Source organism: Panicum virgatum, chromosome 1K, assembly GCF_016808335.1.
Source record: "Panicum virgatum strain AP13 chromosome 1K, P.virgatum_v5, whole genome shotgun sequence".
Taxonomy (NCBI): domain Eukaryota; kingdom Viridiplantae; phylum Streptophyta; class Magnoliopsida; order Poales; family Poaceae; genus Panicum; species Panicum virgatum.
Window position 1 is genome coordinate 30,328,780 of NC_053136.1, and position 15,660 is coordinate 30,344,439.

General features: G+C 43.1%; 1 protein-coding gene across 2 annotated transcripts; it reads right to left on the bottom strand.

Moving 5' to 3' along the window:
- Positions 1-2,494: 2,494 nt before the first annotated feature.
- On the bottom strand, positions 2,495-6,867 carry LOC120702324 (tRNA pseudouridine synthase A 1). Of its 2 annotated transcripts, XM_039986076.1 has the most exons (7): positions 6,547-6,867; positions 6,322-6,448; positions 4,247-4,386; positions 4,035-4,121; positions 3,759-3,872; positions 3,554-3,616; positions 2,495-2,894 (listed from the first exon to the last, which is right to left on the bottom strand). In XM_039986076.1, exons 1-7 carry the CDS (start codon positions 6,622-6,624, stop codon positions 2,658-2,660), a joined length of 846 nt encoding a protein of 281 aa, XP_039842010.1. In that variant the 5' UTR covers positions 6,625-6,867; the 3' UTR covers positions 2,495-2,657. The 2 variants fall into 2 exon arrangements, with proteins under 2 accessions (XP_039842010.1, XP_039842000.1); XM_039986066.1 differs by having other exon boundaries at positions 3,759-4,121; positions 6,547-6,866.
- Between the last annotated feature and the right edge of the window lie 8,793 nt (positions 6,868-15,660).

The following is a 15,660-nucleotide window of genomic DNA, read 5'->3' on the forward strand; positions in this document are numbered from 1 at the left end:
CCCTCCTCAAGTCGTTCGCTCTGCACATGAGCCAGTCATCCAAGCACCACAGCAGCAGCCACTCGTCATCATCAACACTGACCTCTGCAACAATCTCGACGGATTTTCTGCCTTCTCCAACCGAATGAGGCCATCCAATGGCCCTTCACCTTCAAGCCAGTCGGCATCGAGAAGTTTGATGGCGAGCCCGACCCCAAGACATGGCTGCGAAGCTATTCCATCGCCATACGCACAGCAAACGGCAACAATGACATCATGGTAGTCTACTTCTCCGTGATAATGAGCCGTCAGGCTCTGAACTGGTTGGAGGCGCTGCCAACCGGCTCCATCAACAGCTGGCAGGACCTCTGCAGCGCCTTCTTTCAGTACTACTAGACATCATGCCTAGGCCCAAAAATTAGATGGGATCTGGGCAGCGTGATGCAGCAGCCGAGCGAGTCCCTCTCCTGTTATATAATTATGGGGGAGGGGATGAGACGCCAAGGGGCACGGTTGCGGAGACGCCTTATCTTCTTCAACGGGCCTGGCGCAATCCTCCACGACAACGACGTGGGGAAGGCAACCGTCACCAAGCGGCGGATTGATTCTTGGCCCCACCACTAACTCAGATCCGCGGGTTCGTGGTGGGCTCGGGGGCTACTGTCAGCGTAAGGGAACGGGGATACCCATAACCCCGGACCAAAGCTTGATTAGTGGATTCATGTTCACTAATCTCGGGCCACAGGAGGCCTGGCCCACCCGAGGAGCCTGAAGTGTGGGCCGCCCTCCTCTTGGCAGGGACCCACTATGTAGCGGCTGCAGAAATCCCAAGCGGGAGGATTCCTCCGGGTCGAAGGAAGCGGCTCAGTAAAAAAGCTTTATACCGGAGCCCGAACCCTAGGGGTTCACGGGACCGCGCCGCCCTCCCCACATTATCTTCTTGAAGATGCTGGAGGGCATGGGCTATGACATGACCAACCTGGTTCTCACGGATCAGACTTTCTACGGAATCATCCCAGGCATTGGCTAGTTTGCGGATTTATCTGTGAACGTTAACAAATACCAACAAGCATTTTTGGTGTTGTTGTCGGGTGTCCGTGTTTTTACCGTCAACCTACTGAGGGGATACCCGAGTTAGTAGATTGTAGGTAGGGTGTCGCCGAAATCAGGAACTCAAAGGTGTGGGCAAACTAGGTTTAGACAAGTTCGGGCCACAAATTGGCTAGGATGTGGAAGAAAGCCTGGAACACCTTTTCTTGGCATGCCCAATTGCCCAAGTTTGCTGGGCAACCATTCATCTTCAGGTAGGGCTGCTGGGGTTCGCTAGAGTCTTTTAGGAATCAACTGGTTGCTCCTTTCTTAATGGAGATCATCGTCCTTTTGAGCTAGTGTATCTGGATGCAGTGTAATGACCTCATCTTCAAAGGTTTTCAACCTCATCCGGCTAACTGCCATGTCCACTTCAAGAAAAAATTTGACTTGGTTATCCTAAGAGTAAAATCAAGGAATGAACTTGCTATGTCAGAAGAAGCCTTATTGTAATCTTTTTTATCTTTTTTTTTTCTCTCTTGTTTGTCTCTTGAAGACTTCAGAACTTTTTTGTATGCCTTGTTCTGTTTTTCATTTTAATACATATAATCAATCTCCAAATTTTTTGCATGTCATGTCAAGCATCCTGCAATGGTCCACACGATTCTCCAAATTTTCATCCAGTATCCCCTATCTCCCACCTTGTCCGTACATTCACTTTGTCATCGTGCATGATGTAGCTCTAAGTCAATTCAGATGAAAAATTTATAACAGTTGTGTGGAACTCAAAGGGACTACTTAATTTCTAGATTGGACCAGAACAGGAATGCTCATAGACATTTCCATCTTGTCAATGTAATGTAATTTTTTTCTTAATCTTCGTGTAGTACAGTTCGGCTCACATAACAATCTAACAGGTACTGAAAGTAGTTTCTTCAGAAAAAGTAGGAATCATTCTGAAACAACCACCAACTATAAATCCCAACAAGCCGTGGGGAGGAGGATAGACTGAGGAAGGATTGAAAGAAGGGGAGGGAGGAAATGCTGCGCGTGTTCCGTTCCGAAGGTGATAGCTGTGGCGTGAGATCGTGGGCAAGAGGATAGACTGACCTAGAGGATCGACAATCTGAGATTTCTATTCAGCAGGATGAAAAAGAAAGCAGACGGCCAAAATTGATTTGGCTGGACGATGTCATATGTGGGGTATCCAGTCACCAAATCAATAGATTGGACAGCTCAGTTAAGCTGGAGGAAGGACGATGGTAGGGTTTGCTGGTGGCAGGACGATCAGGTGTCGGGTGCTACAGTTATACGACGTACGAGTCACCATCCAGAATGATGTTGAGCTTCCAGTGTGTTAATTAAGAGTAATAATAGGTTTTCCTGCCATCCACGGTTCGCTCCAAGAATCATTTTACTGACACTCGTAGATGAATCTACTATTCACTCGAAACAATTCTTTGCTAGGAAAGAAACAATGACTCAATGAGTGTAAAGAGAAAATTTGTTAGGGTACCATGATCAAATCCTGTACCCAGAAACTAGCAGGCATTCAGGTCCTGTGGTTGACAGTTCAAGGAAACTATTGGATCCAAAAGAAACTAAAATATGGTACATTTCTGGCAGATAGCTATTCAGTAATACAAAAGCTAATAAAATGTAAGTTTGCATTTACTAAGCTGGTGGGTCCTACCGAAAGAAATTGGAGGAGAACCTTCAGGGGCCTTCAGGATTTCCTTGTCATAGTTAACCGACATGAGATACAATCCATGTGGTGGTGCTGACAAGGCCACCTTCGCTAGTTCTTTGCGGTCCCTTGCCGCAATTATCTTTGGAACAATGTCAGGAGGCAGGGCTTCCTTTCCAACTTGAAGCAGCAAAGCTACCTGCATCATTCAATACAGCTGTTAATCATGCACAGAAAAGATACATGGTAATGCTCAGCTATCATGTTACAGAAGATAAATGTGGCAACGCTGTGAACTGCAACTGCAAGTCAGCAACACCAACCATAAGGTCCATACATGTGACAGATGCTAGAAAGAAAATATCGCAAATCTTACTGCATGAGGATTTGCCATCTTGATCTTTTAGGGGAACAAGGCAAGCATTCAGGTCATATAACACTATAAGTGATAGAATATGGCAGAATCAAATAAAGATAAATGCAAGAGTAGCGGTGTAGTCTAGATTCTTTTTTTTTTGAATGAGTGTAGTCTAGATTCACATTGACTAATATGCAGTAGATGGAGATATGATGCACTGTTGGATGCATCTGATTAGTTTCAACTAACATTCAGAAACTATAATAATGTAGATATATGAAGTGATTTATGATATTGATTTTAATTATCAAGTAAAGAAAAAGGAAAAGATCGATAGGGTCTCTATTAATGGGCTCTAGAAATTCGTTTCTCACATTTTTCCAGAGGACCAATAGTGGAGCTTTGGAAAAAATGAAGAGATTCAATAATAATTGCATGGCTATGTACAATGGTAAAAAGATAATTTTGAAACAGGCATTTAAATAAGATAACAAAATTACCATGTTCCTCACTTGTCTGTACAGAAAACCAGTGCCTTCAACCTCAAGCTGTAAGACAGCACCCTGGAGAGTACCAAGAAAAGATCATGTCAACCAACACCAACTACAATCCAACACAGAATGATTTCCCTCGAGAAAATTAAAGATAAAACAAAAGGGTAAAAACAATACTATCAAAAGTATATTTGGTTTGGACATCAATTACCATTTCAGTAACATCAAAGCGTGTTATCTTCTTTACAGGACTGCGTTCACGATCATTATGTGCTGCATTAGCAAAAGATGTGAAGTCATGGATGCCAACAAAGTGTTTTGCAGCCTGTCGCATGGCATGCGGATTAAGTTTGTAAGCACTATGATAAGCATAAAAATTATGAAAGGGATCCATGATTGCTTCATTATAGATCTTGTAGTGATAGATTTTGCTTTTTGTGGATGTACGAGCATGGAAATCAGGACGTGCAGCACTGATTTCCCTTACTCGAATCTCAGGAGGAAGAAGTCCATTGATTGCAGAATGAATGCTATCGAGGCAATCATAAGCAAAGGGTGTAGTGAAATGTGCCACCTGAAAAAGACAAATATTATTTGTTATCCCTGACAGTTCACTAAAAATCATAGTGACATTCAGCAGTGTTGGATACACAAGCCGGGTGATAAATGTTCAGGTAAGCCATAGCACATTTATTGAACCTGACCCCATGCATGAACACCTGTATCTGTCCTGCCTGCACCAACCAAGCATAGCTTCTTCCGATCCAGCTTAGTTATGCGTATCAGAGCATTCTCTAAAAAGCATTGTATGGTTGGACATGATGGCTGATACTGCCAACCTGAAATATAATACGGAGAATAATGAAATTTCAAAATTATATAATTCTCATGAAAACCTTGATGATGTTCTGTAGGAAAAAAAAGGACAGTGTTCTACTTAATTTTTCTCAGCAAGTTTTTTTTAATGTTTGGATGCACATATGCAAGCACATTGATGACATTTTAGCATTCAAAAGGTTAAGAGACTTCCCAGGGTCACTGAACCATCAGGACTCATCATTTTTTCTTTTCACGAATGTGTAGGAGGCTGTGTGTCATTTCATTGAGAAGAAGAGAAATAAATGTACAAGAGAAAAAGGAAAAAAACTCAATGCACCCAAAACACTCTAAACACTTGCTACCACACAAACAGAGGAACAAACTGTGCTAAGAGCATCTCCAAGAGTGTCTAAAAATAGAGTCTGAAAAACTGGTTTTAGGACCTTGCCAAAAACTATTGGGAGTAAAAAAAAAAAACCACCCAGCCAACAGTTCCAAAAAACTAGCCCAAAAAAGTTTTAAATAGATCAGATTTTTGCAGAGCACGAGTGAATATACATGGATGAAACATACCAATATACTAACCTTGCTGTGCATACTAGTATTTTCACTACTATTAACTTATTTAGATTACATACAGCTGTTAAATTGATACTTCTCTAGGCATGTTCAGTTGAGAATTCTAGTTCGTGTATTTCACTTATTTTCAATTTTAGTTTGAGATTTAGATTACAGAATGTGGGAAAAACGCACAGAGAGCTTGAGCCGCTGTTCCTATGAGTATCCGTGTTCATATGGAGAAAGAAGTCATTTTTTCATTAGTTACTTCAATTACTTGGCGACATTTTAAATTTTTTTACATAGAGTTTTCAGTCATCAAACAGATGCTTCTTTCTTTTTGTTTCTGCAGTATGTGATCAAAAGTGTGCGACAATTAGAGCACCTTGGCCATCTGTCAGCACTTCTAATTGATCAAAATGTGCTCTTGGTATCTCTAAGGTTGCAATAAGTGCATACCGTGCTGCTTCATAATCAACTACTAAATTTGGCCTTTCAGTATCTGAGTTGATTGATTATTTGAGCTGCTGTCATTGCCCTTTTCTAATTGTCTAAATATTCCTCCAAGAAAGTTTGTAAGTCTGGTATAATGACCAAGTTGGCAAGTGTTAGGCAGGCCTAACTATATGATATGTCTAGTGTATTACTGATTACCAATTGTCTCAATATCAATACTCGTACAGTATCTTATTATGTATGGGCCACATTGTTATGATTGTTTTTAACCACAACGAATCAGGATTTATATTTTTCTTACTACACTAATTTGTCTACAAACAAAACTACATAAGGCATTAATCCTCTCAGGTTGGAGGGGAGGGATCAATGAAGCCTTCCTTGGTTGTCACCATCATTAAGCATAAGGCCGAAAGAGTAGGTAATATTCTAAATCATCATAACTCGAACAGATAATACTCCAAATCATGATAAATCATTTTGACATACTAACAAGGAAGAATAGATATTGTCACTTGGCATTTTTCAGGTATAAATATCAGATACAATAAGGATTGCCTAGTGTTGAGGACTTGAGGTGTGATCACGGTCCCAAATAGCACAGCCGTAGAATACAAGGAAAATTAAATGGGCATAGTGTTAAAAAGAAATTAAATGGGCCTACAGATAGATAATAGCATAACTACCGCAAACCTGAAAACAACATTTACCTGACCACCTCTCAGCTTGATATCCAAACATTTAATGTACAACATATTTATCTACAAAGTACAATCAGCATACTTGCATCAACAAGGCCGAATGTGAAACTTAAAACTTTCTCTGAGATGCCTCGGAATAGTACCAAAACGATACCACAAAGCCTTAAAACGGTAACAAGAAGATACCGAATCCACGAATCTAAGGCAAAGCGCAGATGCTAGGCTCGAAATAAAGCGAACCTTTGAACTTTGTCCCGTCATAGGCGATCACCATCCTCCACTTGTGCATATTCTCCGGCGGTGCTGTGTCAACTTCGTCCACCTCCTGCTCCGGCACATGAAACGAAAGCCAACCTACATCCGCAGGCTGCTACCCCGCCCGTCCAAGGGAGACAACAGGAAATCATTTGAAGCGAGATGAGAAAGGAGGGGCGGGGGACTAGAGTGGAAGCCGGAGGGCTTTACCGAGGTATTTCCGCCGCAAGCCGTGGCGGAGGCGTGGCAACGAAGAGCAGCGAAGCGGAGGGATGATACGCCCAACATATCCACTCCACTCCTCAATTCATCGCAGGGAAGCGAGCCGAAGCGACCGCCCCAGAAATGCTCCACGGAAATCCGATGGGCTAGCGGGGCCGGCCGGCTAGACCAAAGCTACACAGGCCATAGAAGGCGATGGAGCGCGGGGTTGACGTCGGCGAGGGTAGGGTCGTAGTGACTCGTGAGGCGGCGCTTGGGAAGGAACGGGGGTGGGGGGAAGGCGGCGGCGCTGGGGAAGGAACGGATAGGGCCAATACCAATCCAAAATGTCTTTTTAAAAAAAAAAAAAACTTACCAATCCAAAATGTCACCAAGCCATTCCATGGTTTTTTTTTTCATTTTCGCATGCATTTTTCGGCTTGCATGTCTCTCCTCGCTTGTAGCGCTTGTGATTCTAGATTTATGGTTAGCCAAACTTTCTTTGGTAGATGAAATTGTATTAATATTGTTGGGGATTGCCCCTGCGAAGGTGGCACTCCCGTCTGCGGTCAAAACTTATAATGCAGACGATTCTATTCTTTGTGAATGGCAGGATAAAAAGAAAGAGGAACATTCGGATTGATGATCCAAAGGTTGGAAGGGAGAAGCTTCGCCTCACACTCAATGCCCGCAGGCGAACTGGGGAGCTGGCGGGAGGAACCCTCGGACAGTGATCCGAAGGTCCGAAGCCGAAGTCTTTCCTCGCTCTAAAGACCACCAGGGGTACATGGACCGAAGCTCAGGGCCGAAGGTCCGGAAGAAAACCCCGTGGGACATGTGATTGGGTTTTGAGTGTTAAATCGGACATTCCAACCTAGAGAAATTACTAAATACCCTGTTGTAATCTCTGAACATCAGGAAATTACGGAGGGGCTTTTTGGGAAAGGTGTAATAAGGTAGGGGGTATAAATAGCCCTCTACCGCGACACTACAAACGTTTGAATTTTTCTGGAATTATAGTATATTTATGATTGTGCCATTGTTTCCATTGTTCTCCACCTTCAGTTCACCTATTGTCATTTCATCTCCTCTGTTTGGCGATCACCAACCAGATCCCAACAGACGCGTCTACCCGTGTTTTCAGCTCGAAAACTAACTCACGATGGCTCCAGCAAAGAAAAAAGCCGCAAACTCAGGGACCTCGAACGCCGAAAGTCTCGACCTCCATGATGTTGTTTTGGAACCACGACAACTGAACCAATCCTCGCTCAGCTGGTTGAGCAGGAGAAGCGTGCCAAGGCCCAATGCGCTCTCCAAGACAAGAAAAGCAACAGCAGCTCAAGGCAACCCTGAGGAATTCGAAGAGGACTAGCTTGAGCAAGTACAGCATGACGAAGCATGACGAGTATACAGAAGTAGCTCTCAAGCTTCGAGGTCTGGAAAAGCAAAAGGCTCAACTCACTGCTCAACACGCCACAAAGCAAAGAGCAGCAACCCAAGCCCAGAAATTGGTCGATGCCAAACGTAAACTTGCATAAATGCAAGCAGAAGTTGAAAAACATCAGGAAGCATGTGAGGCTACGCAAGCGCCTCAACAACCACCGCTACACCAATCCCGCCCAGAAACTTCCCGCTACACCGAAGCTCACGACCTTGGGCAAACAAACCACACCCACAGAGATCAGAGATCAGGATCACCACCACTACCAACTAAACCCCCCGTTTGACCCAACTTCCCCACTTTCAGTTGCCCTAGATTGCACCACCTGGCCCTATAGCTACAAAACACATTCAACTCCCAAAATATGATGGACCAGTTGACCCCACTCAATTCATCATGACCTATGAAGCCACAATTGCCTCAGCTGTGGAGATGATCCCATAATGGAAAAACCCTTCGTCATGGCATTCAAAGATCCAGTTGCAACCTGGTACTCATACATCCAGCCGCTCTATCAGTACAGAGCGGGGTACAGCTCAAAGACAGGCTTTAGCAAGATTTCCAAGTCTTCAAAAAAAAATGGCAGTAATTCCGTGTAACAATTACATTGCATACAAATGGACAGAGAGCTGTTATCTAAATACCTTCGAAGGTTCGTGCAAAAAAAGGCACAAACCCCAAACTTCTCTGAGAGTGCAGCAACAGAAAAGTTCATTGATGGCCTTCTCCCAAGTCAATTGGCCTCCCATCTCTCGAGAGAACCACCAAGAATATGCAAAATCCGATATAGACTACAAGAGGCGAGTGGAACAAAGAAAGCTGATGAGGCAGCAGCAAAGATGGCAACAAGGCACTCAAAGCAACACAAATCAACAACATCAGTACATATTCCCTGTGCAACCTTCGCAGAACCCAGAACGAGGGCAAGTATTGACTTAGAAGATGTAATCCTGTCGACGCAAAAATCAACACACTGGAATTCGAGGGCAAGTGTTCGCCAAGCTCCGAAAAGTCAACCAAGTGTGCCAGTCAATTTGACCTGTAATTGACAAAGGATAAACAAAAGTCAAATTCGAGAGCATATTGGCTGGGATTCCGAATATCTCTCACATAAGCGTATCGGCAAACTCTGCAGATAAGGAAAGTGACAAAAAGATATTTAATGCGAGTGCGAGCTAAACAAGCGCGTCGGCGGAATCGGTCGATGCGAAAAACAATAAAATCAGCTTGGGATAGCCGATTGCACATGTGAAACAAGATCTAAGCTATGAATGTGTAACTTAGAAGATGTAGCTTGAAACAGATCTAAACCAGCTTTTATGATAATGAGATGTTATTACAAATTCTAAAGCCAATCTAATATGCTTCTAAGCGGATAGATGTGATAATGGCCAAACATATAGGAAAAACCTACAAATCTAGCCGATATCGATAAATTGTGAATAAATCTAGACGAGAAAACAACGATGTGCCCGAGATCAAAGCCTAGATAAACTCGATAACTTTTGAATAGATTTGAACGAAGCTACAGCGATGTGCCCGGTAGCTAAAGCTCAGATATACTCGGTAAAACGAAGACTCACCAGCAAATCAAGTCGCTCGAATGTGAGACGTCCTTGATCAACTTGAAAGAACTCGCCGAAAAGAAAATAGCGAAGTCGCCGACAAGAAAGTAAATTGCAAAGAAATTGTAATGGGTTTGTTGTATTGGATGTGTATCAAGTTTTTCCGGTCCTGTACAATTGATATATATAGGCTAACGCTATCAAGTCCTAGCCGATTATGGCAAACACATTACTTGACAAAAAAGTAAAGACTTTCTAAAACAATCTATACTAAAGATTACAACTGAATCATCAGAATCCTTGTAAAGTTCGGGCTTCCTTCCTCCTCTCTGACTCATCGGCAACTCCCATCGGCCGATCACCAAAATGCATGGACCAACATCTTCACGGAATATCCTTCTGGTCCGTCGGTTGCATTCAAATCGGCAAACCTTGGTACTGTGCATGCTTTGTTTTCTTCTAAATCGGCAACCTTTCCTTCACAATATCACCTTCCTTGACATGTGTCAAAAAACGGTGTCAACACATGCCCCCAGTTTCGGAGTAATTTATTTGTTGCTCCCAAACTATTTCGATCCATGATTACTTTTTTGTACCAATGTTCCAATCAGCATTTAGAGCAATTCCTCGTATCTTGTGCACACGGCATGCTTCAGTACAGCCAGATAAAACTCTTCTTTGCCTTTGGTCTTTTGCTTCCCATCCGCACAAACCCAACGCGACGATTCATTTTCCGTCTTTTCACCCGGTTCATCTCTTCGGTTTAACCCATAAATAACACCCTTTGGCTTGGCATCGGCAACAAGCCTCCATTAGCTACAGCGCCTGTAAGGATCGATGGACCAAGAGGGGGGGTGAATTGGGCCTTTTTCAAATTCTAAAACACAATAAAGCAACCTTAACCTATGCAATGCTAGTAAGGCACCAATTCACCAACCGGATAACTAAACTACCTACACAAGCTAAGAAAGAGGTAACGAGAAGTAAAGCCTAGCAAGGTAGAGCTAAGTTATGATCTCTAAGTCAAGCACATGAATAAATTGCATGAAAGAAAATGCTTGAATAAAGAGAGTGGACAAGAGACGACCGGATTTTTTCCCGTGGTATCGATGTGTTGGCACACACCCCTAATCCACGTTGTGACACTCACAAAGAGTCTTGTCACCTCCCAAGTCACCGAGACGAGGGCGCTCACTAAGAGTCTCCGTTCACCATCCCGGCGTGGTGGAGATCAAGCCACGTACAATCTTCTTCTCCGGGCTCCCACAATCCTTGGCAAGCTCCGCGAGAAACACCTCGATCACCAAGATCGCCTAGGTGATGCCAATCACCAAGAGTAACAAGCTAGGGCCTTCACTTGAGTAAGAACCGATCACCAAGAACGGATGCACACAAGCTTCTCTCTACTCAAGTCCTTAATCTTGCTTCTTGATTGATTGGATGAACAAGTATGTGAAAGATGAAGCTCAAGGTGGCTCTTGACTATAGTATGAGTGTTTGGATGTTGCCTGGTGTCAAGAGTGGCAAAATGACCCATTGGAGGGGTATATATAGGCAGCTCACACGAATAGAGCCGTTGGAGAAAAGCTGCCAGAAAACTGTGTAGCGCCGGTTAATCCGACGTACCTCCAATAGTCAGCGTCGGTTTAACCGATGAATGTAAACTGCCCCTTCTGAAAACTAGCCGTTACAACTTGGGCAGATTAACCGACGTATCATCGGTTTAACCGGTGAGTGTAGTTGTCCTCTGATCAACTGAAAAACCAAGTCTCTGGACAACTGCACCGACGTTAACTCAAAACCATCGTCGGTTTAACCGGTGAGTACAACTTCAGAAATTCCTGGAAAAACCATCTCACTGGTCAATTGTACCGATGTCTCAATTCAAACATCGTAGGTTTAACCGGTGTATAGAACCTTGAAACACCCTGGAAAAACCAACTCTGGACTAATGCACCGACGTTCAATTCAAACGCGTCGGTTTAACCGGTGTATTGACTTGTCCAGACTCTGCTGACTTCGTTTAACCGACGTATAGAAAATTGGAGTCGTCGGTTAAACCGGTGTAGAGACTTTTTCCTGATTTTGCCTTTTCTGATTTGAGTCTTGAATGAAATCCAAATATTCTTGAGATATAAGTTGAGAACCACTTATTTGAACTTCTGAAAACCTGAGTGACCATAGTGTGCATCCATTTTTGATTGACCATGTCCATGCTCAAGTTACTTGGCCTTAACCCCTCTTAATAGTGCGATCACTACAAAACTATAAAACCTATACTAACCTAAGTGTCCTTCTCAACCTTATGACACTTAGGACTAGAAAGATCCCTAGTCTTGACATATAATTGAGTTGTATACCGAGATCGCCTTTTTGAATAATGAAATTGAGGGGCCTCTTTTGACATATGACCAAATGAGCGATAATGATCTATTAAGCTGCACAAACTCATTAGTCACAATAATGGTTGTCATTAATCACCGAAACATACCTTGAGGGCCTAAATGCTTACAGCGCCTTCTACCTTATTTCTCTCCTTAGCCGAAAAACCCTAACCTCTTCTGTAGCAATGGCGGGTGCCAAGCGCTCTGGCGAAGGCCCTTCCAACGACCCTCCGGCGATCCGCCGCCGCCGGGAGTAAGGCTTCTTCCCTCACGTTCGATTATCACAACCTTACTTGATCCTGATCTTCAGTTTCTTTAACCTCTGCGCAGGAACGACGCTCCTCCTTCCTCCGACTCCTCCGATTCGGAGGGTCCTCCCTTTCCTGGTGTCCCCGAAGACACCAAGGAATTCATCCGCCATCTTCTCCGCGAGAAGGACGAAGCTCGGCAAAATTATTCCTAGGAGACCATTAGGTCTCAGCGCCTCACCGCCGAGCTGGAGGTGGTGCAGTCTGACCGGACGGTCGTTCTGGCCCAGCTCTCCGCCGCCGACTCTAGGGTTGCCTGTAAGTTATCTCCCCCAATGTGACATCTCATCTGGTTCTTCAGATTTCTTCTCTGATCTCTTGCTTCAGTCTTGGAGTCGCAGGTCCAGGCCCTCCACGCCGCCACCGCCGCCGGCTCGGTGAATGCTCGCGGCAACGCCGTCTCCGACCGTCTGCCGGACATGAGGTTCGAGAGGTCGCCGGACCCGGGATCCACCGGGGCGCTGCTGTGGCCCTCGCCACAGCCCAATACCAGTCCGGCCACGACTTCCTGCAAGTGGAACCGGTTAACCTCCCGCTGGGCGGCGAGGACTGGTGGGCGTTCGAGGAGCTCGCCGACGACATGGAGATGGCAGCCACATCCATCTCCGAAGATATTAGTATAGTGGCAATCATCGGCAATATTTTCGCCGATGACTAGATTTCTAGTAGTAGCATCTAGATTTCTAGTAGTAGCTTCTGATGTATCAGTCCGATCGTTTGATCGGCCTTTTGTAAAAACATGATCAATGAATCAAGTCCTTTTCTGTCAATCTCTAATGCAATTCTCTGAATCTCTTTGTTGCCTTAACTGACAAGCGAAAATCCACATTGATCTGAACCCAAACACCCGATCAATTTTTTATGTGTGTAGATTTTTTGCACTAAGGGAGATATATGTTATATCGGCCATCACAACTTAATCGATGTCACGAATGAATTGGCTACACATCCACCCAAACATTAGGATAATATTTCTTCAAATATTTTCCATTGAGAGCTCTAGAAAATTCTTCTCCTTCAAGCATTTTCAGAATGTATTCCATTACCAGGAACACATCTGTTTATTCTGAATGGTCCTTCCCACGTTGGCGACCGTTTGCCAAATTTTGAACTCTTTGTTCCTATTGGCAAAATTAACTTCCAAACCAATTCTCCCATAGCAAAATCTTTAACTTTAACCTTTTTATCATACCATCGGCCTATTCTAGCCTTATTCGCTTCAACACTTATGAGAGCTTGCAGCCAATGTCCAGCTAAATCTTCTAAGCCATCTTTGACCAAAGCTGAATACTCATCGGCTGTTAGTTGATCATGTAACGTGACACGCCGTGAACCAAGTTTCAACTCCCATGGAAGAACAGCTTCATGCCCGTATACCAACCGATATGGAGACACTTTAGTAGCACCATGATAAATCATTCTGTATGCCCATAAAGCTTCATTAAGCGTTGTATGCCATTTTCTAGGTTGTTCATCAAAATCCCTTTTAATCAACTTGATGACCCCTTTATTAGATGCTTCTGTCTGACCATTAGCTTGGGCATAATATGGAGAAGAATTCAGCAATTTAATTCCCATTCCAGTGGCAAACTCTCCAAATTCCTCTGACATGAACATAGTACCTTGATCGTTCATAATGGTCTGTGGAATACCAAACCGATAAATAATATGTTCTTTGACAAAAACAATCATCTCTTTTGACGTCACATTTTTCAGAGGAATTGTCTCAACCCATTTAGTGAAGTAATCTGTTGCCACCAAAATAAATTTGTGATTCTTGCTCGATGGTGGATATATTTGGCCGATCAAATCAATTCCCCATCCTCTGAAGTGCCACGGCTTAATTATAGGATTCATAGCAGATGCAGGAGCTCTTTGTACGTTTCCAAACTTCCGGCATTCTTGGCAACCTTTATAGTATGTGAAACAATCTTTCAACATTGTTGGCCAAAAGTAACCATTCCTCCTGATCACCCACTTCATCTTGTATGCCGATTGATGGACCCACAAATACCTTCATGAATTTCTCCCATCGGAACCTTTGCTTCTTCTTTATCAATACACCTAAGCAAAACTCTATCAATCGTCCTATAATACAATTCTCCTTCCAACAGCACATGCTTGATTGCTTGAAAATCTGATTTTTCTATTCACTTTCTTGGAGGGATCTTTCAAATAATCAACAATTTATTTTCTCCAATCATCGGCTGCTAATTCTAAGGTCATTACCTCCTCCATCAGCCGATATCCAGAAGCATGCTGAGCCAACCGATTAGCATCACTATTATGAAATTTTGGAACATGCTCGATGGTCACCTTTTTAAACTCTTTCAGCAATCGGAGACACTCTTTATGATATAAACACAGAATATCATCCTTGCATTCATATTTCCCAATTAACTGATTAATCACCAGTATAGAATCTCCAAAAATTTCAACTGCATCGGCTTTGACTTCTCGAAGTAATTGGATTCCTTTGAGAATAGCACGATACTCAGCCTGATTGTTAGTTGCAGATGCCTCAATTGGAAATGAGAACTCAAAATTTGCTCCCCAAGGAGAAATCAGCACTACACCAATTCCAGAACCATTCCCACACGAAGATCCATCAAAAAATAAAGTCCAGAGAACAAGATCTACCATGGCTAATTCCGATCCACAATGTTGCACAACAAAATCGGCTATGGCTTGACCTTTAACTGCTTTAGCCGATTCATATCTCAAATCAAATTCTGATAGAGCTAAAATCTATTTCTCTATTCGCCCATTTAAAATCGGCAACGAGAGAATATATCAAATTACATCATCTTTGCTCATGACAACATACTCAGCCGATAATAAATAATGTCTAAGCTTAGTGCAGAAAAAATATAAACAAAGACATAATCTTTCGACTGGAGAATACCTGGTTTCAGTATCCAGTAACCTTCTACTTACAAAATATATAGCTCTTTCTTTTCCTTCAAATTTTTGAATAAGGGCCGATCCGATAGCACGCTCATCAGCCGATAAATATAATTTAAACGGCTTGTGCTTTTGGGGAGGAACTAACACCGGAGGATTCACCAAATAATGCTTGATTTTATCCAATGCTTTCTGATGTTCTTCTCACCATACAAATTCCTGATCGGCCTTCAACTTCAGTAGTGAACTGAACGGCTGAATTTTTCCGGATAGATTAGATATAAACCTCTGAATAAAATTAATATTGCCGATCAATGACTGAAGTTCAATTTTTGTCGTAGGGGCTTCAACTTTATCAATAGCTGATATAGTTTTCTGACTAATCTCAATCCCTCGCTCATGTACCACAAAACCCAAGAATTGGCCAGCTGATACACCATAGGCACATTTATTTGGATTCATTTTCAAACCATGCCTCCTTGTGCTTTCCAAAGCTTTACGCAGATCGGCCAAATGTCTTG